The following is a 27,534-nucleotide window of genomic DNA, read 5'->3' as shown; positions in this document are numbered from 1 at the left end:
GCATGATAAAATGGAAAAAAGAAATGCATACCATAATTATAGTTCTCATGATTGTATTTATCATGAGGGGTGGGGAAGGTTCAAGGGCACATGCAATCATTGTGAAGATTTGCTGGTTGCGTCAAATTTTCGTTTCCTTCCCTGTACACTGGCCATTGTCTTCTTCATCTGCGTGGTCCTGCTTGCTTCTGCGAGTCATAGCAGTATCACCGGTGCTTGCTGAGTGATACTCGTCCCGTAACATCGGGGAAGAGCCAGCAGGAGTGGCATAGTCACCAGCAGAGTCCTCGGGCAGAATGTCGCCTGGCATGGCACCGAGCGGGCTAGCCGTGCCGGTCGTTGCATGCCCGAAGCCTCGCGGGTCGCTTTCATCACCGTAGTCTTGTTCACCTGTCCAGTCCGGCTTGTTCCTGCGAGTGACAACTGTCTCGCCAGCACTCCTTGGGTGATATTCCTGATACCATAGCATCGGGGAAGCGCCACCACCGCCACCAGCAGCAGAAGCAGTGGCATATTCACCAGTATCGGCCGCATAGAGCGTATCCTCCGACAGAATCCTTCCCGGCCTGGTACCTAGTGAGGTCGCCATACTGGTCTTGCCATCTCCGAAAGCCCGCCGTGGGTGCAGCAATGCAAAGTTACTAGTCGGTGGCGAGCAAGGTGCCTTCGGTGAATTGAGCGCTTTCTGACGTTTTCTCCGGCGTTTGCAGCAGGCAATGATGATGCCAAGAAGAGTGACAATAGCCACAGCACAGGCTGCTGCATACACCATGTACGCTTGCTCCTCGCTGAGACTGGCAAGGACAAGGCAAAAACAAAACAAAATGTAAAGTACCGTATTATCTTTAATATAAGCACGGTCCTTTATTTTTTCAATGTACCTCCGCCCCGTGCTATTAATGGAGACGCTCCTTTATTGGAGACTGTTCCATTATTATTTCAACCTCATTTCAGAGGCATGTTGCCATGCCAAATTCATGTCAGACACACACACATTTCAGGGTTTTTTCGCCGGTACAGATAATAAATTTACACAGTGTGCTTATAATGGAGACTGAGCACTTTATTTTTTGAATGCCGCCCCAAGGTGTTCTATTATTGGAGACGTGCTATTATTGGAGACTGTGCTTATATTAGAGATAATACGGTAGAATGTTATTGGTGATATGCAGAGCTATCAAGTGCATTCAACCAGATGCATTCACGATAGAAAACAAACACACACACACGTGCACACACACACACACACACACACACTCACTCACACACTCACTCACACACTCACTCACACACACACACACACACACACACACATGCATACGAGTACACGCTCGGTCACGCAAACGCACACTGTTGTCGTTTGTTCAGGTGTATATGGCTTCGATGCACATCCAGTTTTACGCATATTCCCACATCAGAATTTGTTGGTAAACAGCACGGCATTGTTCCCAGTCTACAATGACCCAAGGAAGAAAGATTATTACAATGGCTAGTATAGCATGAAACACCGACAGCCCGTCTCATACGTATCATCATGTACTCTCATGGTGAGATTACAGTCCATTCAGAAAAAGATGGACTTCTAGCTTTTGGCCATGAACGTTGAGTTTTTTTAGAATTTTTTTCTGTAATACCCTTTGGAATCCTCTTCCAATTATGTTTCTGAAGTCTATCTCTCCAAAAAGCAAGCCCCAACAAGAATAGGATTTCGGCCAGGTTTTGCCCCAAAAGCACTGCTTTGAGAAAAACCATCAAAATCCAGGCCGTTTGACCCCGCCCGCAACAGTGCACTGTGTGGTTCGAACCCCAGTTCGGGTACCCTTTTCGGACCGTTTTCCGATTTCGAATTTTGCAGCACTGCACTGTGTACGGTAAAATCACGAAAAATCGCCAAATACGGGAGCTTGCCAGAGCCAGGGTCCATCTTTTTATGGATGGACTGTAGGGTGGGAAGAGACTTACCCTGGAATGTCTGAAGCACTCTGTACTATCATATCCATACGGTCCTGTAGAGCAGTGTAAGAGAGAGCAGGAGTACATGCAGTCATCATGTGTGCGCTTTGGCACCGACTGTTTTTTTCGTTGAGTACAGACACACAAGTAAAATTAGCATCACTGTTCACAAGAATGCTACAAAACACTATCCAGCTCTTGCAGACACAGACACATTGCTTCCTTACCATCTTCCAAGCTCCCGTCGTAGTGTTCTTGTGCCAGCTCTGCCCACCCGGAGACACAATGGACGTGGTGTCCAGGGTGCCATTACCCGGCATCGGGTAGGGTTTGCCGTAGGGCGGCCGGTGGAGGAGCAGTCGGCCATGACTCGCCGGCTGAAACCGGGTGCAGTACATTATCTGACATGTGCCGTCCACGCTGGCAAGGTACTGTGCGTAGCCGACTGGGCAGAATCGTGGCCAGCTGCTGGGCCCACTCAGGTTGTCGAAACCCAGCTGTATGCAGTAGAGCATCCAGGTGACATGCACCAAAGCATAGAAAATAGAACGTGAAGAAATCTGCACGCTGAAGCATAAGTACTCAGATGGCGAGCCAAGAAAAGGTTGTAACATGCCTCCCCCCCCCCCACACACACACACACACATTTCCATGAAACATGCCATCAAGTGGTGCCTTTTCTATCTAATTTGCAATGTACGGTGACTGGTAATCGCTGCTCGGGATTCTTTTCATATCCAACCTCTTCCATTCACCGGCGCAGACCATTGCCATGAATTCCCTTACTTTGACTTCAGTCCGCAATAGGCATACAACTAGTGATTCTAAAAGCCTACTTTTTGGCTGAATTCAACATCAGAGCACAGGTTTCATATTCGTGACGGCCAATACTAACATGTTCATAAACTTGTGAAAAAGGTGCCCTGGTTACGTATAACTAAAACCTGGCTGTAAACCAGACAAACATGTAGTTCTGTTGTCCATGATATTTCCTGGAACAAGAATATTTTCAGTACACCCAACTCGCAACACACAAACAGTCCTTGGCTACACTGCGTACAGTAAATCGTCCAAATTATCACCCAGGAGGGCATCATCAGGGATATAGGAGAAGAATGATACAAAGTTGGCTGATAAGTACAGGGACAATGTAAGTGAGTATTCCATCAAGTGCAACTTAGGCGAGCGAGCGTGAGACAGCCATGATTGAGTTGATGTGTGTGTGGGGGGGGGGGGGGTATGTGTGTGTGAGAGAGGGGGAGTCAAGTATGGAGTGTGCTAATCTTCTCCAAAAGGATAGATCCGTGGAGCGCAAGGATATCAATATCCGGACGAGCAGAGAAGAACAGCTGCATTTACAACAATTGCAAGTGGATGACGACGTCATCATCAAGCCTTCAGACAAGAGCAAAGGCTTTCTTGTATTATCTAAATCCAACTACGTAGACAAATGTAACCAACTGCTGGGAGATTCTAGTCACTACGAAAGGCTGGAGGCCAAGGCTGAGGTATAGGACATGGAGACCAAAGCCTTCCTGAAAGACAACATCGAGGACAAACGACCAAAATCGCTGTTCAAGTCAGTTCAGCCAAGCCAAAGCAGGATGCCACAATTTCACGACCTCCCCAAAGATTATAACCATGGTCTACCTGTACGGGCTGTCGTCAGCTGCTGTGACGGCCCTGCAAGCAAGGTGTCGCTCTTCATTGAGCGAATCTTAAACCAATTGCTGAGCTTCGTCCCATCGCAACTCCCCTTGACTGACCACTGCATCAGTGAACTAAGGAAACATGGACAGCTGCAGAGCGACCACCTTCTTGTGTCCGTAGACGTTGTGGGACTGTACAGTAATATCCCAGTAGCTGATGCGGCCGTGTCCCTACTGGACAAGCACCGGGACAGCATCGACATGGTCGGCCTCGGTGTGTACGATGTGAGGCAAGCCCTACAATTCGTGCTCACTATGAACACCGTGTTCGAATTTGGAAGCCAACAGTACTGCCAGCTAAAGAGTATCGCAATGGGAAACCATCTTGCGCCGCCATTAGCCATTATAAGCATGGCATCATTGGAAGAGTCTGCATTGGCACTGCATGGGAATCGACCCTGCATGTACATAGAGAACATTCTAATCCTATGGCGCCATGGCTGGTAAGCGTTGGAGCGTTTTGACGAGCATATGAACAGTCAACATCCATTCATTCGCTTCACAGTCAATCACTCAGACGACGCCACACGCAGTGTCGACTACCTTGACCTAACTATTTCCATCAGTGCTCAGTGTCACCTTCAATGGGAGCTTTTCATCAAGCCATACCACAGTGGAGTACATTTGTCGTATTACTCAGCAGTGGCGACGGCCTCCAAGCGCGCAGTAGCTAAGAACCAGTTTGCTAGCTGTAAGAGGAAGTCGAAGAATGGAAGACTTGAAGGATATTCTCCAGAGGAAGAAGGCCAGTACAGCACGGTTGCTTGACAACATAGACGTACTACTGAACACAACTGTCAAGAAGGACGAAGCGGAATACTTGTTCGTCGAGCTATGAGTGCTATGAGGAACGCATCAACGGAAAAGGGAAGGCAAGCCGGGATTGGGAAGATCTCTGCACTGCTGAAGGCAAATGATTACCAGGAGAACGAAATAAACCGCGCCATCAAGAATGCTGCCCGCTTCGCAAATGCCACACCCCGCCAGTGGAAGAAACCGGACCAAGTCATCCTGAAGCTGTCGATTATCAACCAAGCACTGTGCGCTCGGGTTTCTCGACGTGTGCGCCGGTTCAGTCCTGATGTTCGCATTGCGTTCACATCTGGTCTGTCACTGAAGAGAAAACTTGTTCGGTGATCATTGTCTGCCTGTGTACGTCCCTGTGAGGTGCAGAGAGCGAAGGTGAAGTGTGGTCGTGGTGCACCGATGGTATGTAGAGCATGTGATGCGGGTATGTCTGATCGTGAATGTGTGGTGAAGCATGTTGTCTACAGTATGCTGTGCACACTTTGTCAAAAGCTGTACGACGGGGAAACCGAGTGGCAAATGGCAGAGCGGTTTCAGGTGAACTACCGGGAAGCGCGGACAATGGCGGAGAAAACTCCCTGGGGCAACCACTACAAAACCCGCCACCGAGAATCTCACACATCATCTTCACACTTTCAGCCCTTCCAACAGGCGAAGATTCTCGGCAGGGAGCATTCTCTTCCATCACGCAAATACCTTGAGGCGACAGAGATCGGAAATCGAAGACCAAAGGTGAACAGTGACAAGGGCTGGCACCTATCGGCATAAATCAAACTTCCCGGCCCATGGCTGATCTACACGCTGAGCGTCCCACACCTTGTTGTTCTCACAACGAGCGCGGGATCTCAGATTCGACACCTCGAATGGATAGCCACACCTGACTTGAGAACTTGAGAAGATTAATACACTCCATACTGGACTCCTACCCCCCCCCCCCTCTCTCTCACACACATACACACACACTCATATCCCCCCCCCCCACACACACACACATTTATCAACTCAATCATGGCTGTCTCACGCCCACTGTCTTTGCAATTGATGAAATACTCACTTACATTGTTATGTCTTATTGCTAGCTTGTAACTTGTTGCAGATTACATGTAGTAGTGTGAATTATGTGACTGTCCCTGTATCAGCCAACTTTATATCATTCTTCTCCTATATCCCTGATGTTGCCCTCCTGGGTGAAAATTTGGACAATTTCAACTGTACGTAGTGTAGCCAAGGACTGTTTGTGTGTTGCGAGTTGGGTGTACTGAAAATATGACAAGGCTACAGTGGAGTTTCAAAGTTCTTAAAAACAAGAATACTGTCGTTTAACTCGGATGGTGAGTCAATTAAATTATGGTGAAAAACGTTTTTCACCATAATACTGTCGTTAGAAAGACTTTGCCAGCAGTATTGAACAAATTTTCAGGTTTTATGACGGCCCAATCAAGGACTAGAGTTTGTAGCCTGCAAGCTTCGTCCTACAACTTCCCAGGGCAGCACCAGAGAGCAAGGTGATGACGATGAAACAGCTGCATACATACACTGTGTCGTATGCAGCTGGCTACAGACTGCTGGGAAAAGCGAAATTCCGGTTCAAGTCACTATGCTGCCCGAGAACTAGAACGGGGCACAGCTAGTGCTTGAGGTATGTGTATGCATGTTCAGATAGCCACAGATAGGTGCTTTGTACAAACCTCGTCAAGGCTAGAAGCTGTCCGGCTACTACTTAGCAACGTAAGCGGATTGCCCGTCTTGCAACTGAAGAAGCCTGAAAAGTACGTACAGCAGAACAGAGATGATAACAGATGCAAGGTTAGCGTGATGGCGATTGCGAACCGTTTAACCAAAATAGCAGGTTAACTTACCCGCGAATGGCACACTGGCGCTTCTTCCCACATCATAATCGCTACAGACGCAGACGCTTATATCGCTGCCCATCTTCAGCGGATAGTAATGCTTCGGACAGTCCCTGGTTTGAGTCACATGATTGGGACTTCGTGCGGCATAAATGCCACCAAACAGGTAGCCCTTTTTGATCGGTCCAGATGTCACTGTTAAAGCCATGCACCAGTGCATGGTGAAAGTGGCCGTAGCTCCAAAGTACTCTGCACGGCATATCTTGAGGTCAAAAGCACATACACACATGCACACATGGAACACACACACATACACAAATACACACACATGCGTGCGCGCACACACACACACACACACACACACACACACGCACACATGCACGCACACATGCACGCATACACATACACACACACATACACACACACACAACATGCAGGAAAGGAACATCAACTCCAGCTGCACTTACAACAATAAACAAGACAAGCACTACCATCCAGTCATAGCAACAATAACGATGACAGCAATAACAGAAGCAGCAGCGGCTTCAGCAGCAGCAGCAGCAACAACAACAACAACAGAAGCAGCAAGAGCAGCGGCAGCAACAGAACAAACGAGAACAAATCGTTGCAAATCCAATTTGCAGGAATGTCCTAATATTTTGGGGTTGAGCATTGCTGCTCCTTCATCCAAGACCATTCTTCGGTGCATGGGACAACCAGAGGTGAAGGAAACATTTGTATGTAAAACTATATTCTAGTATTTCAAGAAGAGCCTGACTGCCTGCTTAGGAGTCTCCAGGATATTCCACTTTTTATATTATACCATGTACACATAGTAACAGGATGGCAGCAGCGTTCCTACGGATGCTGAAAACGCAGTCTAACTTAGTGTCAAAAAGAAAAGTAAATTATCGTGTCCGTTCCTCGAAGGGAACTGACGACGGCCGCTAACACCCGGTAAACCCTAGCGGCAGGGTGAACCCCGAGTCTCAAGCGAACCATGAGATTTTTATTACATGTATATCCATTTTTCATTACATCGTGTGCACGTCTTAGCGTTACCTGACGATGACACTTCTTCTTCCACATGCCGCACTTGTACGTTTGCCGTCTGCACGTTGGCTCATGCCAGTTGTACGTTTGTCCGCCAGTATACAGCGGTACCTGCTCAAAGTCCTGTGGGCATGAGTAGTTACCTTGGCAACATGGGAAACAAGCACAGCACAAGAGTTCCGCATTTTCCGGAGCATACGCCGCACTGGAGTAAAAACCGCACCCCGGTTTTTTGTCACGAAATACAGACATCTACCCTAGTCACCGTCGTTGATTCGACCATCATAGTATATGCCGCACTGACTTTGTTTTGGGTAAAATGGGTGTTTAAAGTGTTTCTTATACTCCGGAAAATACGGTATAATAATTTGAGCGTTTACCGTTATGAGTTACTACTTGGCAACAATGTACATGTACAGCCCAGTATTTCTAGGTCTGGTCCTCCACTTTGTTCAACACTAGCCAATTCACAAGCGTTTGAAGTTCACTGTGCAGCACGTCACTAAATGCCTTCTCAACATTTTGGCGTGTGATTTGAATGAGCTGATGGAAGAGAATTCGGAACCCGACCAGCCAAGGGTAATAGAGCTTGAAGTGATGTTCAGCAGGACAGACTCGGACCAGCCCTAGAATTCTATTCCAGCCGTTCAATTCTACTCCAGGGCTAGTCCAAAACTGTCTTGCTCAGCGGCACTTTTATCTCAAAGTATCAATATATGCCCCCAGCACCTACATTCACGCAAATATTTGGATACAAAATGTGAAGAGCACCAAATTTCGACTATCTTGCTCAATGTTACCATCAATTCTCATTATTTCATGGAAACATTTCACATCCAAATCCGTTTAGAACCACTTCTGAATCACTACCCAGATATGGATATCACATAGCACACATCAAAAGAATCCATTTTTGACCATTACCCGATGAGTGACAACATGGGTATGCGGTATTTCCAATGCAAACTCTTCATGTGACAACATAGTCTGCTCAAGTGCCGTCCATGTAAAGCATTCATTCCCGGCAGCTATAAAGCAAGCACCTTTAGTTGGAAAGCGATTACCCTAAATCCATAATTATTCTATATTTGCCAAGACAACCTTTAGTGACCAGAGTCTCATGGCGAGCAGCATGAAAACAAGTGAGATTACCGTTGCTTTACCAGCATCCTCCCAAGATATGCATTTCTGGACTACCGTCCCTCTATCAGATTGAACAGATGCTTTCGCAGATCCCTGGCCCAGCTCGAAAGGTGCAGAAATGAGCGCTGACCTACTTGAAAGATCTACAATACATATTCTCAGCTAAGGAAACTAGTTAACACAGATGACAGTCATTTGGCTGAGATAAGTAAAGTTAGACCATTCCCAAAATTCTTGCTTTACAACATGGACCTACGTGACCGTGTACCTGTGAGCGGATTTTCTTGTCTCAGCTCATCACACAGGCTGATCTTGCTGGGATTGTCGACTTCACATGTCTGAAACACGCCGCCGAAAAGGTATTGGTTTGGCGCTCCTTTGCACAGAGTTCCATCTTCAATGTTGGCCTGCGACGGAGGATAACAGTGACGGACCATGAGGAATATCGAAGGGCTGAACTTCTTATTGCTGTGAAAATCTACAGGCAAGACATCGCAGAGGCTTACGTACCTAATACTCAACTGTGTGACCGGATACAGTAGACCAAAAACACTACAGTACCTTTGGACGCCGAAGAACAGGAATGTGCGCTTCAAGCTAGTTATAATAGCAATATTGTCCTAATCCGGATGCAGTTAATGCGATTTTCGGTCTTCGATGACTTTGCTGATGAGTCAAATCTACTCACCTCGCAATGCTTAGGAGCTGCATCTGTGCCTTGATCCTTGAGGGTGGTGGCCTTGCTGCGCATGCAAAAGCTCAGTCTAGCTGAGTCCCATGCGACCCCCTCCCCCCCCCCCCCCCGGCCCCGATGATTATTCTGTCCTCATACAAAGATGGGCTTTTGCACGATGGGGTGGTCCGTAAACACAGGTCTCAATACATGCACACAAAAAAGAGCATACCATGAAATGCATGGCATCAGGCAGACTCACTCTGTAGTCGAAGAAGGGGGACGTGACGTCGGTACAGCCTGGATGGGTGTTGAACATGACATAGTTCTGCGAAACCTGTGCCACTCTGTCGGATATCTGCAGCATGGATAGAACAAGTGGAGCAACAGCAGAAACTCACCACCGCCACTATGACTTGGTTCTCCAGGGGCGTTCCCCTAGCCACGGCACTTTTATGCTGGATTTGGAACAACATCTAAGATTCTCTAGGAGAGTGGAAACCAATCACAGTATTTTTAACTGCCATGCCCACCTACAACAAAGGCACTTGTCCACTATCCAGGGGATGGGGAAAGAGTGCACCAGGTAGACACGTATACGCTCTCAATAGCAAAGCAAGAGGCAAGCACAAGTACAGTGAAACCTTTCTTATCTGATCTCCTTGGGACCGAAGGGTGCCAGTGTATACGATTCGCCATTAACAGGGAGGGGCACTGGAACTAAAAATAGATATAATACAGCATTGGTAATACGTGAAACTCAGAGTTGTGACAAAGCTTCCAATCTCTCTTGTGTATAATACAGCATTACATAGTCAAGTGGTGTGCTTCACTGTGCGAACAGTGCTCAATACCCTGATGATCGTAGTGATGCGTGAAACTCAGAGTTGTGACAAAGCTTCCAATCTCTCTCGTGTATATTACAGCATCATGTTCAAGTAGGCTCGCTGAACCAGAATTGACGCAATTCATAAGCATACACTGAAAAGGATTTGAGCGTTAGACGGTGTAATTGCTCGGCTGACCACCATGAAAGGGAATAATACTGTGAGGTAACTGCCTGCAGGCTGCCAGGTTGAGAGATGTGTACGGATATGGGAGGCCTCGATGAGCGCGGTGCTCGTCCGCTAATTGTGATAAACTGAACTCTGTGCCATATGCCGTATTTCCTCGATCATTAGTCGCATCCAATTGTAAGTTACATCATCACTTTGTTGAGGTTTCTGATGTATAGTTTCAGTGTGTGACTTGAGCTATAAGTCGTACTCAATTCTAGGTAGCATCCTCGTCCTCATGTCTCTTGTGTTTACATGAGTGAAAGATCACAGTCAATTGTCCATCGTACCCCATCCTCTTTTCATCATCGGTCTGTTTATTGAAGAAAGGTACGGAGGTAGGGCACGTATTCTGGAAATCACTGAGGCCTGCTCTTAACTGTGACACCTTTGTGCCAGGTTTGGTTCGAAGTTTGCGAGCACAGACAAACTCGCAATTTCATTAGTTGTTACTCCAGTTCTAATTCTGCACCGGCTTACTTTTTGATTTCACATCCATGCATTGCGAAAATCATGATTTAGGATCGTAAAGTGTTTCCCGGTTTACGGTAAGTCAACATGCATGGTGTAGGTACTTGAAATCACACTCACTTCCATGACTGTGGGTGCTGGCAGCTCAGGCATGGCGTACGGCGTGATGGCGTATTCGATCGGGTCACCAATCCTGTCAGTGGAGACCAGCGCGTCTCTCAGTCCGTTCTCCCAGGTGTTGATTGTCATGTTTGGCTTGTACGCTGGTCCACCGTAAGTCCTAGGCAAGATCAACATTAACCATATTCACAGCAACCTCAGTACAGGTTTGTAACTTACAATAAAACAATTTTAAAAAAAATTCACGGTTCGCGTGAGACTCGGCTGGAAGCCGGGTTTTCCGCATCCGTAGGAACGCCACCACCCTTCAAGGATCAAGGCGCAGATGCAGCTCCTAAAGCGGTGGGAGGTGAGTAGATCAGCTCACCAGCAAGTGGTCAAAGACCGAAAATCCCATTCACTGCATCCATAGAAAAACAATAGAGCAGTGTCTGCTCCAGCGCCGGGTGAGCCGGGTAATCCACCCGGTTGGGCGGCGCTTGAACCCGGTTGAAAATATAGTACCGGGTCACCTGTGACCCGGTTGGTACTTTACACTTTCGAACTTTGAAAGGACTGACTACATGGCTTGTATGTGTCAGACTCCAGTACTTCTTTCGTAATTTTCTAATTCCTGTCCTCTCTTTTCTAAATGCGGCTTATCTATCATTGGGCCTAGTTCCCGTTTATTGTCCGAATTAAAATTTACCAACCAACCAGTTAAAGCATGTGACTCGGCTGGTGAGACAGCGCCAGGTACATGTGTACCCGGCTCCGACCCGGTTGAAATGGTTGCGCCAGGTACACGTGTACCTGGCTGTCCTACAATCCTAGAGCAGACACTGTAGAGGGAGAAAAAGCTGCGCCGCAGTTCAAAGTTTCACGTTGATTCACGCTCACCATGCTGCGCGAATTAATTCAAAATTCCTACTTACAACACAGCCTTCTTTCTCTATACTTGCAGTCAATGAAAGCAGCAACAGCTGCATATGCTTGAAATTTTGCACTTCTTTCCTCCTGTTCTCTGCTTTCAACCATGTAGGGGTGTGAGCCCGTCTTCTGGCACCGGGAGTTGCAGCTCGCTCGACTTGACTTAACTGAGTCAAGAGAGGACCCACACCTTGATCTGGTGAGCTGCATCGTGGGGATTTAGCAGTCAGATGTGCGACTGCGGGGATCGAACCCGCGACCTCTCGGGTCGCAGGCAAGTGCAGTACCCAAACTGCTTTCGATTTCCATTCGATCCCGGATGCCACTGGCAGAAGAGACCTTCCATGCATTGTGAGGAACAGGCTACAGTATCTCCGACATTGTACTGTACCTCTTCAACACCCTTCTGAACACGGTTCGAACTTCTGAGCTAAAAATAATAGTGTTTTCCTCGCAGCTCCGCCAGGTTTTCAGAATATGAAATAATGATTGTATGACTGTAGACTAGACGTTAGCTAGTAAACTCCATAGGAAGATCAGCACCGAACGTGTGAGCTTAAACCGTCAGATATATCAAATATACAGGGCCTGAGGCCGGTAGAAAATATTTTCTTGACGGGCTTGAAGCGAACACTGCCACACTGCCATTGCATGAACAAGCCAATTTGTAACTTACTCGTTAGGCACGCCATTGCTTACCCTTTCTTCAGGAACCACGTACGAAACAACTTCACATGAAGTAAGCAACATCTTGTTATTCGTCGTTATACGAAAAACGGGGAAGCTATGGAGACGGTGGAATGCGCCTTACGGCAGGACCGCAGTGGCCTCGACATTCTGCTCGCCTTCTTTGGGTTTGCGTCACTTTGCGCACACCCGACTCGGTCCCACTTCGTCTTCAACGCGAAAAGGTTTCCTCACTGCATTCCCGGTCCCCACGGCACTTCCTGCATGCGAAGGGCGAAGATGCAGGGACTGGCCCATTTCAAGGCATTCGCATGAGAAATGCTTCCAAGAATCCAAGTCGTGCTGAGTTCCGAAGCGGATGTGGATTTCCGCTTCGTCGGCGTTGGCCGTTGAGATTGACTGAACTGCAGTAACAGCTTCCGTCTGAATCCAACAATTCCAATCATGATAATCATTATTCTTAGGACATGACAGCTGTGCGGATATAAATGGGGATGGCGACACGAAGAGGAGAAAGGGAAATAGAAAAGGAGCTGCTCTTGTCTTTATCCCTACCTACCGTAGCGTTTTTGTTCTGGACACAGAGCAGAACTCGAACTTACTGTACAGGAAATTTTCGGACGGAATTTATTTTCGTACGATTTCGTACACGCCCTCTTTTGTACTAAAATTAATTCCGTACTAAAATTTGTTCCTGTGAAGTTATGTACACTATACATGCGTATCGCAAGCAAACAAGTGCATTTAGCATGCACCACTGTACGAAAATAAAATCCGTACGAAATGTCGAAACTCGGCTTTGTCCGAAAATATTTCCGTCCGAAAATTTCCTGCTATACAGTACCTGAAATAAGTAAATGAAGAGCACCGGTCACCATGGTCACCGGGACATGTACTGTACTGTACATGTACATGCACTTACCGGTATAGTGAATGGACTGTAGACTGTAGTAGTACTTGGCGAGCTACTGCTACTTCCGGTGACGTAAAAATAACGAGCACTTTTGTTTTAATTTTATTTTTTTATTTACTTGAAAAGCACATACTGTGACATAGTACCCACCAGGAAAGCTGACAAAGAAAAAAGACTAAGAAAAGACAGATAAAAAGAGACATGAGAGAGAGAGAGAGTTGGGGTACGGACGGTTTGAGGAGGACGAGACATTGAATGGTGGTCGCCACAGTCACAGATAGTAGCAGTACTGGTGAGGCTACAGGCACTCCATTGACCAATAGGTCTCAGTATCGCCATGCCGGTAACGCACCAAAAGACAAAAGCGGAAGAAAATCAAAAGCACAATACATGAATAACGTTAGTAATTACAATAAAGGTAATAGGGAGAGTGGTGACCAAGAGAGGACAAAGAGTTGGCGGACAAGCCGTTGATTATCCACTCTCATTGTAATATCAAAAAAGTATTCTTTCTAGACCAAAGAGTGGTATATTTGATAAATAAAGATAGAAATATTTACGATACTTCTCCAGACGTTTCGTTGTTCTGAACAACATCGTCAGTGGATAAAGAAAGTCTTTTTTTCTTTCTCTCTTTATCCGCTGACGATGTTGTTCAGAACAACGAAACGTCTGGAGAAGTATCGCAAATATTTCTATCTTTATTTATCAAATATACCACTCTTTGGTCTAGAAAGAATACTTTTTTTCAAGAGAGGACTGTATAGACCGTTAGTATGGGGTGCTTCAATGCACATCCCCAGACCGAGAGGTGCGATCTGGAAAGAACAGTGAGACGATCAACATGATGGGCTTCAAAGCACGTCCCAAGACCATGGCTGCTCTGAGATGTGTTTGTTGACGCCTTTTTTTATAAGCTGTGAGTGGAGAGTGATTGGCCAGACTGGGAAAGACGTCCTCGGGGAGGCTGTTCCACAATTCAAGGAAACAGTACGGGAAGGAACGTCGAAGGTAATCGGGACTGGTGCCGGGGTGGTGTTTAAGAGCTGTTCCCCGTGCCGGCGCTGAGCATAATGCTGCTGGCGGGTTCGAACAGTATCGGCCCATGGTCTTGGGGGAGGGAGCATGCGTGTCAGACGGGGTGGGCCCTTGTAGACTACCTTGTAAAGATAGGATAGCCCTGCGACTGTCCGTCTGGCCCGCAGACTCTGGAGGACGGTGGTGGGTCCAATCATCTGCATGGCCTTGCGCTGTGCTGTGTCCAACTTCCCAAGGTGGGTCTGGGCAGCACCAAGCCAGGCTAGTGGGGTATACTCGAGTATCGACCTTACGAAGCCCTTATAGACGGTCAGGCGTCCGGCAGCATCCAGGATGGGGCTGCCTTCCGCCTGAAATGGAGGCGTTGATGTGCGCGCACGGAAAGCTGGTGGAGGTGGGCGCCGAACTTCTCGTCGAACACCACCCCAAGGAGCTTCAACTGGCTGCTGACAGGAACAGGGGTGCCAGGGGGAAATCTGGAGGGGCCAGCTTCCTGGTCCCTAGTCACTGACATCAGCTGTGACTTAGAGCGCTCAAAGGTAACCCTCCCAGTGCTTCCCCAAGCTTCCAGCTGGTTTACGGCTGTCTAAAGTGCAGCCGTACATGTAAGCTGTTCTGAATCTGAGCTCGAGGGAGCCGGAGCTCCGGAGGCTTCAAACCACAAAATACGTAGACCACGGACTCGTAGGCCATCTGCCTACTACATCACTGACAGGTCGTGTCAGTTTATTGCTGATACTACGCTATTCCTCACGTCCACTATATTATGCTTTTTGGTGATGCTGAGAAGATCGTAGCCAGGGACCGGAGTCGTGAAATTCGAAAGCCTTGCACGGCTCCTTTCCTTGTTCATAACCAATCACTAGATCCACCTTTAGTTCATTTGTAGGCAGTGTGTTCGCTAGACAGAGTTTCAGGGTTTCTATCATCATGTTCGATTTGAAGTTTTTTCGCGTTGCTGCTTTGGTCTGTTTGTCATGCCTGCTGGCGAAGCTGCTCCACATTGTGGTGAGTTGGTGGCTCCGTCGCCGATATCTGAAACAACGAGTACCCGAACCATGCAAGCCACACTGGATTCGGGGACACATGGTGGCTGATGATCGCTTGGCGAGAAACGCATACATCGCCTATGCTCGGAAGCTGCCACGAATGATGTTACAGCAGATTGGCCCATTCATTTCTTCCGTTACAGTGAGCCATCCCGACACTATTGCGCAGGTCATGAAAACAAACCCCCCGAAGAATGAGCTTGCTCTAAAGCTCGCCAAGACATGGCTGGGGAACGGTCTTGTGTTGACTCAAGGCAAACGTTGGGAACGTGATCACCGTTTGCTCTCAAAGGCATTCTCAATAGAAATGCGGCGAGAATATATGCGTGCATTCAAGGAGGCCACCAGCATCACTCTGGACATATGGGAGGAGCTGCAGGCGGGCACGAGTGTGAACATAGCGGAATTCTTACCCATACTGACGTTCGATATCATACTGAGGTGTGCAATGGGAGCAGAAACTACATGCCAGACTGACAGCGACCCAAGAACACCCGCCAGGCGATATGGTGCGGCTACAAAGGAAATTTCAGAAATCATTTACGATCGCTACAAGAAACCCTGGTTTTATTTTGATTTTATTTTCCTCAATTCAGCAACTGGTGCCCGCTTCAAGAAGCTTCTAGCAGAAACGCACGAATTCAGTGACCGGCTGATTAGTAAGCGACGGGCACTACTGGAGCAGGGCGAAGATAACGAAGGCATGACGAGTCAGTTTGATGAGAAGCGTCACCGAGACATGCTCGACGTGTTGTTGACAGTGAGAGATGAAGACGGCGTGGGTTACAGTGACACGGATATCCGTGAGCACGTGGACACCTTTCTCTTTGCAGGCCATGACACTACGTCTTCCGGTTTGGAGTGGGCCATACACTACCTCTGCCATAACAAGCCTGTACAAGAGCGCTGCAGACGGGAGGTGATGGATGTTCTGGAAAAGTGTGGTGGCCTGGACAACTTTGCCCATGAACATCTGGCGGAGCTGCAGTATCTTTCACAAACCATCCAGGAAACGCTCCGTATTGCATCTATTGCTCCTATGTCCTTGAAGTCCAGCAATAAAGCCAGCCAAGTTGATAGCGTTCAGCTTCCTGCAGGTACCGACTATCAGATCAACATCATCGGCGTTCATCACAACGAGCAAGTCTGGACTGACCCGGACACGTTCAATCCTGATCGATTCTCGCCAGATCAAAGCAGCACACGGAGTTCCTACGCCTTCATCCCGTTCAGCTGTGGTCCACGTGCCTGCATCGGCAAGCACTTTGCCATGGATGAGATGAAGGTGATACTGAGCATGATTCTGTCCCGGTTTCATCTACTGCCCGATCCAGATGCTCCTGAGACACAATCAACGATGGCCATAATAGTCAAGCCCGATCCTTCTGTGCGCGTGTTGCTTGAGGTGGTATAAACCTGAAATACGCGGGCTTGATTGTTTTGAGTAGAACTCAACTTGAATAGTATGGGACACTCGATTCGCCTTGTTCAGTTCAAGGACGGAACCGCCAGAATGTTGCACTTCTTATCAGGCGCTATAATAATATTATAAACTATACATGTATGTACAGTCTGCAGCTGGATGGACATTGCAGCGTTTACGCTGTTGTATGTCTTACTTTGGAAGTACGCTATTGCGATCGTTTGTCGTCCACTTAGTCTTGTGCTAGCTAGTGAAATGCGAGTGCAGTATGTTCAGCACCCCCACTATAATTTCTGTATCTGTATATTATGCTTGGGGTGAGCACAGATGTGCATCATTGAGCTGCACATGAAAAGCCTGTATGTTTTTTTTTGTTGTGTTTTTTTTTTATACGAAAGTCCACTATATTCCCGACTATGTGCGAGAAGTGGTGGCGGGGCCAGGCTGCTCTGCCGACCTCAAAGGTCTCGGCGTCTACGCAGACAAAGCGCGCCATAATGCAGTAAAACCACGAGGAGGGGAAAATGAATAATAGTGAGGAATTCAACATGACGTGTTCCGATCCATCTCCAATATCAGAATTAGACAGTACAGGGCGTTGTGCTTTGTTCATGCACCTCATCGTACTTTTTACGAACATATTCAATGGTTCCGTGTCTGCACTTTGTTTGGACGTGCACATACAGGTACATGTACAGTACAACCTGTAATTAAAGACCACTGTGACTAGCGACCAACCTGGTACTATTATAGACCACTTCGCCAGGCACGGACGGTCTCACATTCATGGTTGTGCTGTGCAAACCTCTAACTAACGACCGCCTGCAACTAAAGACTGTTTCCTCTGGCCCCAAGGGGTGGTCGTTAGTCACAGGTTTTTCTGTACATGCACAGATAATTATACCGAAGTCACAGCATTCATTTCTCTGTACACCACGTAAAAGAAGGATACACTTCAGGTTCTTAAACAACTTTTAGAAAGTATTCATGGTAAAAAACAGGAGAAGGAAAATTGTGGATGATGCAAACTCTGCTGGAAGGCTCCGTATGCTACACACGTGGTGGAACATCCTTGTGAGCCGAGGCCCAGAGTTCGGGTACTATATCAATGCCACCACCACCAAGTCTAGCTGTTCTGTTGGTAAAGCCTCAGTACGAAGAAGCCGCGAAGGAGGTGTTTAGCAACACCGGCATTGTCATCCGCACGGATGGTCACCGGCACCTGGGAGCTGCACTAGGCACTGAGGAGTTCTGTAGCTCGTATGGAAGGAAGAAAGCAGAGCAATGGTGTGCAGAGGTTAGGCAGCTATCAGTGTTTGCTGCCACACAGCCCCAAGCAGCGTACACCGTCTTCACCAACGTCCTACGCCACAAGTGGTCGCTCATTGCCCGTACAATGCCCGATGCAGCAGAGGCAACGCAGCTCGTCGAGTAAGCCGTGTCTGAGTTCTTCCTCCCCGCCCTGTAAGTAGCCATGGCGGACTATGCTCGGCCAATCGTCAAATTATACTTTTGATTATGCCACAGTTATGCCAACAAAGATGCTGAATTATGCTGAATTATGCTCGGTTCCACTATGTATTCACGCTGTACATAGAGGATTGAGAAACCACGCATACACACACGGCCATGCCCTAAGCATAATGTTTGTCTAAACCGAAAGATTATGCCGACCTTCCACGTTGGAATCCGTATATTATGCCGGAGCATATTTTTTTGACGAAATCCCAAGATTAGGCCAAATATTATGCTGGCATAATCCGCCAAGGTCTATGACAAGGAGTCGTAACTGGGGTATTTAAATAAAATAAAACATCTGCAGGCTTTCTGACAAAGCTGTATTATTCCCCTAAGCATAATTTTTGTCTAAACCGAAAGATTATGCCGACCTTACACGTTGGAATCCGTATATTATGCAAGAGCATAATCTTTTGACGAAATCCCAAGATTATGCCAAATATTATGCCGGCATAATCCGCCAAGGGCTACCTGTAAGGCTGTTAGGACGCGCCCCACCTGGGGCTTTGGTCTGACTAAGTGCTAAAAGAGCACCTTTGGGAAAGGGCTACAATGTAACTTTGGAGAGAGAGGTCCTCGCTTTACCGTGTTGCCATGGTGGACTGGGCCTGGTATCACCAGTGTCACTTGCTGGGCAGTTTCAGGACTCTGTGCAAGTGACTGCTCCGCTTGTTGAAAATATCCTTGCCCAGGAATCGTCAATGGAGGGCATTCGCATGGCGACGGCAACGGTAAGCAAGCAGGCACGTAAGTCTGCCAGGAGGGCTGATGAGCAGTTGGCGCAGAGTGTCGGCCAACGATGTGACCCCTGCCTGAAGCGCGCCCTCAACCTCGCCGCCGAGAAGGGATCCGCCGAGGACACAAGCAGTGTTGACCGACATGCATTGTGAAGAGTGGAGGGTGAAGACGCAAAAGCTACACTCTGATCCACTTTCTATGGGGTTCGCCGACGGACAGGCCGGAGCCCGTTTTTACTAATTTTAGTGAGGAGCTGAGTAATACAAAAAGCACTCTCTGACAGAAACTTACTGCAAGTTCGCAAATCCCCAGCAATAGGCAGCATGAAAATTAATGATCATGGCAGATATTCAGATTGCGCGCACGCTATTCTTCGTTTGTACGTACAATGTAGTACGAAACGCATCTGAGACCCGTGATGTGAGTTTTCGCCGTCGGAGACCCCATAATGCACGTTCATGTACATAGTTGCACAGTCTTGGGAGGTTATTATTATACTCTTGCTACTACATGCACCGCACACGCTCAAACTCTGTTTTACCATGGAATGTGCAAATGTTGACAGGCAGAATGTGCAAATGTTGACAGGCAGAATGTGCAAATGTTGACAGGCATGTAATACCCCACGCAGCCCTGGCCCTTTCTGTCCGCAGCTAGCTGTAAGCTGGGTGTCTAAACCTCTGCCACTGTACTAAAGTGCCAGACAGTCACTGCCAGAGAATGATCCGTGCCAAATACAAGCCAGGGAGTTGGGAAGGCCCTTTCAGTTCACACATTTCAGTTCGCGACTCTCTGGACTGTTCCTCGCATCATCGTCATTTTCGTTATCATAATCACTTATAAGTGAAGCTAGAGTTTGGTCCCACTACCACACCTGAGCAACGACCGTTACGCAAACTGTTCTGTCATGAATAGTGTCAGAATGACATAACACGCCACAATGCTTTGCGAGAAGCGGAAGGAGCCATATTCGGCCATGATGGCTTATAATAAAAAGTTATATCCAGTGTCGGCTTGGCTTTGCGCTGATTCGCTCGGCCATTGCGTGCCTCAGAGGTCACCGCGGTCGCTCTCACACAGTAGCGTCGACGGGCTCCGCATCGCTGATGGTCTCCGAGTGCTGCTTGCCTGGCTAACCTTGGTCCTTGGACATCCTGCATGGCACATTCATGTAACCGTGGTTCTCCACATTCTTGTCACGTGATCTTCAGTTGAGCTTGTCTTCCACATTTTAGCTATACCGCGTACCGGTAGTATTTTCCTTCACCACAAGAATTATTTTTTGTTATGCCCGTAGAAGAGGCTTTTAAGTTTTTACCCTAAAAAAATGTTGGAATTTCCATTTAGGCGCGTTTCCGTACGCATGGCGCCCCCAAAACCTGCAAAAATACGCACAAACGCGTGGTTTCACGCGTACACGCGCCAGTTGTGATCTCCCCCTCCCCCTTTTCCGTTTCTGCCTGTGGTGCGATGAACTGTCACCTGGGCCCCGTTAGGTATTTGGCCCTGTGTGAGCAGTGACCACCCCTTGGGAATTGCATGTGGGATGTAGAGGTGGTGGGATGCAACAGGTTTGGACCAGCCAGCTCTGATTTTTCTCAATTTCCGCCCGTGCATAACTAGTCCATCATATTTTACATGGTAGTAGAGTTCAGAAGGATGTTGCCATTCCGGTTTGTCACAATTCGTCTTCGTGTAGCTTCCCCTTTCCCTTTCTATGTTTATCACTGACTTGTCAGTTTGAGCACTCTGGCAAGGTACGTTCGGGCCTGGTTTAAATCTGGCTTTGGAAAATATATGCTTCATTCCTATCAGGTTTGGCCTCATTTTCTCTGTGTTGCGCTGATGAGTCCTCAAAGGACGAAACAGTTCTGTCCCCAGATTGAGTATCTCTCTCTCTCTCTCTCTCTCTCTCTCTCTCTCTCTCTCTCTCTCTCTCTCTCTCTCTCTCTCTCTCTCTCTCTCCCTCTCTCCCTCTCTCCCTCTCTCCTCTCTCTCTCTCTCTCTCTCTCTCTCTCTCTCTCTCTCTCTCTCTCTCTCTCTCTCTCTCTCTCTCTCTCTCTCTCTCTCTCTCTCTCTCTCTCTCTCTCTCTCTCTCTCTCTCTCTCTCTCTCTCTCTCTCTCTCTCTCTCTCTCTCTCTCTCTCTCTCTCTCTCTCTCTCTCTCTCTCTCTCTCTCACACACACACACCTACCTGGTTGAAGATTGTTTCACATTGTGCTTATAGCTTTCACTTGATGACTCTCCTTTGTCGTAGGAGCTGCTAACGCCCACAGACACAAAGAAGGAAGCAGCGGCTTGAGCCTTAACGCTGTATGATTCACTTTCCGATTTGCTGTCGGATGAACTTACGACCTGAAAAAAACACGAAATAATTATTACAATCATGCTTATCCAGCAGATGCAAGTAAAATACAATTCTCCAATGGTGCTCCGTATAGTGAGGACATTGTAGCACTCATCTTCACCATTGTGTTTGCCTCTTTGGCCGGGTACCGTACCCACACGATAAGCGATTCCGGACCTTTGCCTTGTAACGTCACCCCAACGACGGGGCACTAGTAAAAAGAGAGAGAGAGAGAGCTGCACTCTGGAGCGCTACATAGACGGGTCTTTTACGTCCTCATTCTTTAAAAAAAGAAACCATTTGGCTCATTGGAGGTTTTAAGGTTGTGTGTTGCCTATAGCGTATTGGGAGGAGCAGTTGACCGGTAGTCGAGAGGCACAGGGTTCCGGCGATCCGCAAGGTGTATCCTGAAATTTCCGGTTGAAGTCAGTCAAGGGTTTCATGACTACTCGAAGTACTTTATGAAAACGGGATGACCGTCAGTGACGGAAAAGCTTTGTTTGGTTTATGGCAAAATGCAATGCTTTACAACGCCTCAACGCAAATGGCACAACACTGACAAGGAGTACTGAGACAATGCAGAGACCGAGCCACTGTCCCCGTACTACTCATTGTCAGTGTTGTGCCATTTTGTCGCACTCGCTGACTGTGTATGACCTGGTTACAGTGGTGGAGAGTTAGTCATAACTCATAACATTTTGTCCCTCTCCTTTTTTACCATGATTGAATTGGCTCACCATCCGAGTTCAAATTTATTTGTTTGTGACAAATTTAATAAAGCTTCCGTGATAATGTTGATACAGCTTTTTCTGTTCGAAAAAGTGGTTGCGACTCTGTAAGTTTGTATCCCTGGTGATGTTTGTGCCTGGAGAGCACTATATAAGTGGTGTTCTTCAGGCACAATCTTCCACAGCCTACTCAAGCTCAACTGATGAGGGGTGAATTCCCCGAAACACTGTGTATTGAGCAGCGAGTGGTGCCTTCTTGCAGGTTTGCCGAGTCGAAGGTTCGATGGACTTCTCGTGTGCTCTGGATTGCAGTCGTGAGTCAGTCAAGTGTCACGTCAAGTCGGCGGAATAGCGCGAGCTCCAGTGTGGGAGCAAACCCATTCTTTAAAAGCCTTTTCAGTTGTTTTGTTTTTGATTTATTTTAGTTCGTTACCTCAACAGTAAGTACAGTGTACAACTTCAAAGAGGGTTGAACATGACAACAGTAACTGGGGTGGTCAGAAAGGCAGCTGGTGTAACAAACTTCTATTTATGGCATTTCTCAAACCAATGTTACTGTTGCCACGCCACCAGAAAATTACTTATACATTGTGCAGGTGGAAGTTTTACTACGGAATCCTGTTACACAGCTTTGCACCGGTGAGCCTACCTGAGATTCTTGTAGAAATATTCCACCTGCCGTAACCGATCTGGTGATATGTGTCCCGAAATCTCTGATGATGAGCTCGATTTCGTGAGTTGCTGCCTTGGATCTGTTGGTGTGAAGCATTTCGCCAACAACAAGCAGGCGGTTCTTGAGCTCTGGCGCGAGAGTCGCGTCTGGTTTTGCCATCACCCGGTAGATTTCATGGCGGATTTGCGTGCGCATCGTCTTCGCTTTGTGCGAGTGCTATCCAATCAAATCATGTAAATCAAAGCCGATGCATACACGTGTGCATTCATAGACGTACAAACATGTACAGAGGCGCACAGGGTGTACGCGCGCGTACACAAAAACACGCACACACACGCACACACACGCACACACACACACACACACACACACACACACACACACACACACACACACAAACTCATACATAATCTCATACACACAGAAGGTGTGCCAGTGGCGAAAAGGCTCCGAAAAGTACAGTACATATTCATCACGCCATCCCTATTACATATTCATCATGAATGATAATTATTATAGTATTGTACCCAGTGAAAATTCCACCAAAGGCGTTCATGCTTATGCTTTGTGGTTACTCTAAGTTGCCAGGTGACTCCGAGGTGAGGTCATGGTAAGCTAAGGCCCGGGGAGACTTTTTAAGGTTAAGTGAGGTCAGGTCGGGCTTGTTTTTGCAACCATATACTTGACCGGAGGGAAGGCATCAAATAACGGAGCAACAAGATATAGACATTGCTTGGCACTCAAAGATAAAGATGCCAAGGACTTCTCTCTGTCGGGAAAAGTCAACTACGCTGACGGAAATCCTCAAGAAATGCATGACCAACTGATCTGCAGGCTAGAAGTAGAACGTGGATTGATTGCAATGAGTAACCGTACTTCAGAAGTACAATGTTTCCAGTTTCATTCAACGTGACCATGGTTACTGTGTTCGTCTCAACTTACTTGCTCTTGTTTGTTGTGGTGATATTCCTCAGAGAAGCTGCCACTTGCAAATGGTGAGCTCACCTGCAGATTCATCGACTGCGAAGTAGCGCTCTTGTAGTTGGTGAAGGACGAGATCTCTTCTGAAAAGAATTGTAGCTGTGGATGCAGGCAACGATGTGTGTGTGTGTGTGTGTGTGTGTGTGTGTGTGTGTGTGTGTGTGTGTGTGTGTGTGTGTGTGTGTGTGTGTGTGTGTGTTGTACAGAGAATGTTTCTACAGTGCTGCTCAGTGACATCTGATCATGTCGGTCAAGTAAGTTCACTCCCTGCACCATTTCACATCCCACTGTTCGCACGTTTAGGGCTGCACTTCGCGAACAGGCAATCGGACGTCATCGAGCAGCAATGTATTTATCATTCCACCCCACCCCTACCCCCACAACCAAAGTATTAGGGAAGTATATTCTTCATTTTCTAAGATTGGTGCCTGACATTATTTAGAAATGGATTGTTTCAGGATACTGCTGACAAGTGCTGGGTTTTCTCTAGAACACTGATTATAGTCTTCACAATTATTCTCATATTGGGATATTCGTTATGGCACTTCCCTTTCCCTAGTCCAGACCTGTGTGTGTGTGTGTGTGTGTGTGTATGTGTGTGTGTATGTGTGTATGTGTGTGTGTGCACAAGTTAGTATGTCTAACGTAGCTGTTCGCTATCACCGCTTCCATGATGTGCATGTCTGAATCTGAGTGTGTGTGTGTGTGTGTATGCGTGTGTGTGTGGCTGTGTGCGTTTTGTCTCCATGCAGTCTGATATGTGAATTTTTAGTGTCAGGAACAGCCATGTACAACATTCTCATAAAACGTTGTAACGCACAGCACTGGCCGTTGAAAATCACCCTGGACAATAATAGGGCGGCTGAAACCCATAGGAGGTGGTGCTACATACAAATACTCCAAAGCACAGTAAAACCTGCATCAAGCGACCACCCCACGGTGCAAGCAAAAGCGGTCGTTAAAGCCAGGTGGTCTTTAGAACCAGGTCTCACAGTGTCTTTGTAGTAGTAGGTGCATGGAAAAACGGTCGTTAAGAGCAGGTGGTCGCTAAACCCAGAGGTCGCTTACACCAGGTTTTATTGTATACATGTACTTTGAAGTCCTCGCAAGGGCATACCATAATAATTATGGGATGGTGACATGTATCTGTCCACAGTCATACATGTACTTCGAAGTACATATGCATGTATCTAGACTTCTTACACTTTGCTTAGGATATCTCAGCAACAGGCGTTGTCCCACATGCAGCGGGGGAGGAAGAGGATTTCACTCGCCCTACCTGCACTTCCTTGCATACATCCTCGTATCGCTCAGTACATACTGACGGCCAACATGGCTATTCGTTCTGTTGTAGTACTATATTGCCAGTTGACTTACCCCGCTAGTCTTCAGGGGAATGGCGACCATAGTGTCCGGTAGTAGATACTGATTGTCCGGTGTCGTTTCGCAATTCTTGTAGCTGAGGTCGACGATATAGCCCATTTGTTTGTTGTTTAGCGTGTCCCAACCTGAGCCAGCCAAAACCTCCAGGCGTTTCTTGATTCCTGGAGCGAAAGAGACAGTCAGTAGGGCACACAGCTGCTTTCGACCTGTTCGTCTAGGTCCGAAAGAGACGGTTTGCAAATTCCCGTCTAGAGTGCCCTCGTACGTGCAAATCATGTACATATACAATCATGTAGTTACTTCAAAAGCTTGCCGGGAAAATGCCTCGCGCAGCCACGGTATGAACTGTATCTTATCTCAGATGGACAACACAATGCAATGCCCCTCTGCCAGCGCCGGCGTAACACAAAACCATACCTACACCGTGGTATATTCTACATCACCCTTACACTGTCTACACCGTAGATCTACAGTGTGATATTCCTTCGCTATCTTTAGCTCCTACAGGTCTGCGGTAGTGCAATAGGGTGTGACAGGCAAACACTGTAGATCTACATGTATCGCCTAGTTATTTTGAGGTTTGCAAGAAAGGTGCTGGTCCAAGGGCGGGCGAAGTGGATTCAGTGCCTTATATTGTAGCCAAGTTCGTGATGCACCTGATTGGGAAGCGAGAGATCCGCCTAAAAATATCAATTTTGTCCACAAGGAGTGCTCAACCAAGCCGATACATGTGGATCCACAGTTATAGGGAGTGTAACACTCATGCTATTCTCTGTATTATTACTTGCTATTTTAAACAGGTCCCTGGCTCGAATCCTGATGGTGACAGTCAATTTTGCCTTCAGACGTTTCCCGTTTGTGTCTTTCCCACAAACCAGCGAATTAGTATCGCTATAGTATTTTCTAGCTCATCCCGCTAGCGTCTTGACCTTTGTGTCATGGAAGGTTGCTACCAGACTGAGCCTGGTTACGAGTATTTAATATGTGTCCTTTCTTTTGACTGAGCAGAATCTGGCAGGGGGGGGGGGGGATTGTGCCAAGTTGGTTGGTTGGTTGGTGGGTTTATTTTAATTTTCACAATAAACGGGAACTAGGCCCAATGATATAAAGGCGAATGGATAAGCCGCATTTAGAAAAGAGAGGACAGGAATTAGGAAATTACGAAAGAAGAAGTATCTGACAGAGTAGTCAAGCGAGTATCAGGGCTGACAGGGTGGTCGAGGAGAGCTGAATAGAGCAATGGCGCATAGTCAACCTACAACAGTCACTGGTCAAGCAATAGCTGCTTGATGTGAACCTAGGGCATGAAGAATCAACGTCAGTACGGTAGTTTGGATTCGCCGTGTCGACGACACCTTTACACTCGTGATTATAATTATAATAAAATTTACTTGAGAACGGGTTTATTCGCAACACCATTGCACCAATCGACTAGTAGGTGGAGATCTTATGCCATTCGTCTACGAGACCAGTGGAACTACAAACCGCTCACAACCACTGATCACCACTAACGTAAGCAGTGACAGATGGCACATAAAATGGCAATTGTTGGATTGTCATGTCAACACACCAAGGGTGCAGAGCAATGAGGTGATTCTGCATTTCCTTGATGTGTGAATACCTTTACAAGTGTTAACTGGTTTGATTGAAATTTGTCCGGCAACAGTCCATATTATTGCAGCAAGTTATGAACAGTCATACATGTAGATCAACTGTGCAAAAGCTGAGCACAAAGTAAAATCCTCCCGGTGCAGAAAGGCAGGCTGACGCCCCTACATGACTACTTCCCCTTGCCTAACCCCCCCCCCCCCCCAAGACGAAGGAAGGACAGTGTATAGTAGCCGATTAGCCGAAATTAAAAAAATGATATCCTTTTCCGACCTGTATATGCCTTGCATTTGACCCAATCTGGCTCGTTGTTGCTTTGCACGCCAGTGTCCTTGCTGTGCGAGGACATCCCATTGGCAGGAACAACGGATGATGTCGAAGCTGCACTTGCTGCATACAGCAGTGACACAAGTGAAGTCAAGCACAAGGCCAGGACTCCGCCATCCTTGGGTGTTGACCCCATACCGTAGGAAGATTACACAGCCTGAAGATAGATGCGGCTAGGAAGCAAGAATATATCAAAACACGAGACATTCCCTTCGTAATGTGCGCATATACATCTACATGTTCATCTATATGCAGTACCGGACGATGTACCCAGTGTGCTGACAGTGCTCAACACCGCGGACGTAGAGCGTAATACAGAACAACAAGGACAATCAAGGCTTGTTTGCTGCTACTTAATTAAAGTTTCATGCTTTCTCA

General features: G+C 47.3%; 2 protein-coding genes across 2 annotated transcripts in view; one reads left to right on the top strand and one right to left on the bottom strand.

Moving 5' to 3' along the window:
- Positions 1-27,305, bottom strand: part of LOC135823850 (macrophage-expressed gene 1 protein-like) — a 27,760-nt gene extending 455 nt beyond the window's left edge. Inside the window, exons 1-14 of the mRNA XM_065336704.1 lie at positions 27,103-27,305; positions 25,216-25,382; positions 23,800-23,937; positions 22,834-23,073; positions 21,304-21,464; positions 10,835-10,994; positions 9,451-9,546; positions 8,784-8,922; positions 7,382-7,515; positions 6,329-6,581; positions 6,158-6,231; positions 2,181-2,450; positions 1,963-2,006; positions 1-794 (exon numbers count right to left, since the gene is read on the bottom strand). The exon at positions 1-794 is cut by the window's left edge and continues 455 nt beyond it. Coding sequence (XP_065192776.1) covers positions 122-794; positions 1,963-2,006; positions 2,181-2,450; positions 6,158-6,231; positions 6,329-6,581; positions 7,382-7,515; positions 8,784-8,922; positions 9,451-9,546; positions 10,835-10,994; positions 21,304-21,464; positions 22,834-23,073; positions 23,800-23,937; positions 25,216-25,382; positions 27,103-27,292 — 2,739 coding nt within the window. The 5' untranslated portion in view covers positions 27,293-27,305 and the 3' untranslated portion in view covers positions 1-121. The remainder of the gene's footprint in view (positions 795-1,962; positions 2,007-2,180; positions 2,451-6,157; positions 6,232-6,328; positions 6,582-7,381; positions 7,516-8,783; positions 8,923-9,450; positions 9,547-10,834; positions 10,995-21,303; positions 21,465-22,833; positions 23,074-23,799; positions 23,938-25,215; positions 25,383-27,102) is intronic.
- LOC135823853 (cytochrome P450 4F1-like) lies at positions 15,194-17,267 on the top strand. The gene has a single exon (XM_065336708.1). It carries the CDS (start codon positions 15,312-15,314, stop codon positions 16,842-16,844), a length of 1,533 nt encoding a protein of 510 aa, XP_065192780.1. The 5' UTR covers positions 15,194-15,311; the 3' UTR covers positions 16,845-17,267.
- Positions 27,306-27,534: the final 229 nt, after the last annotated feature.

The sequence above is a fragment of the Sycon ciliatum genome, chromosome 8 (assembly GCF_964019385.1).
Source record: "Sycon ciliatum chromosome 8, ocSycCili1.1, whole genome shotgun sequence".
Classification (NCBI taxonomy): domain Eukaryota; kingdom Metazoa; phylum Porifera; class Calcarea; order Leucosolenida; family Sycettidae; genus Sycon; species Sycon ciliatum.
This window is presented reverse-complemented; position numbering and strand designations above follow the sequence as displayed.

Bases quoted from the DNA above. Each gene is read 5' to 3' on its own strand.
- LOC135823853 (XM_065336708.1), top strand. From the start codon at position 15,312: ATGTTCGATTTGAAGTTTTTTCGCGTTGCTGCTTTGGTCTGTTTGTCA.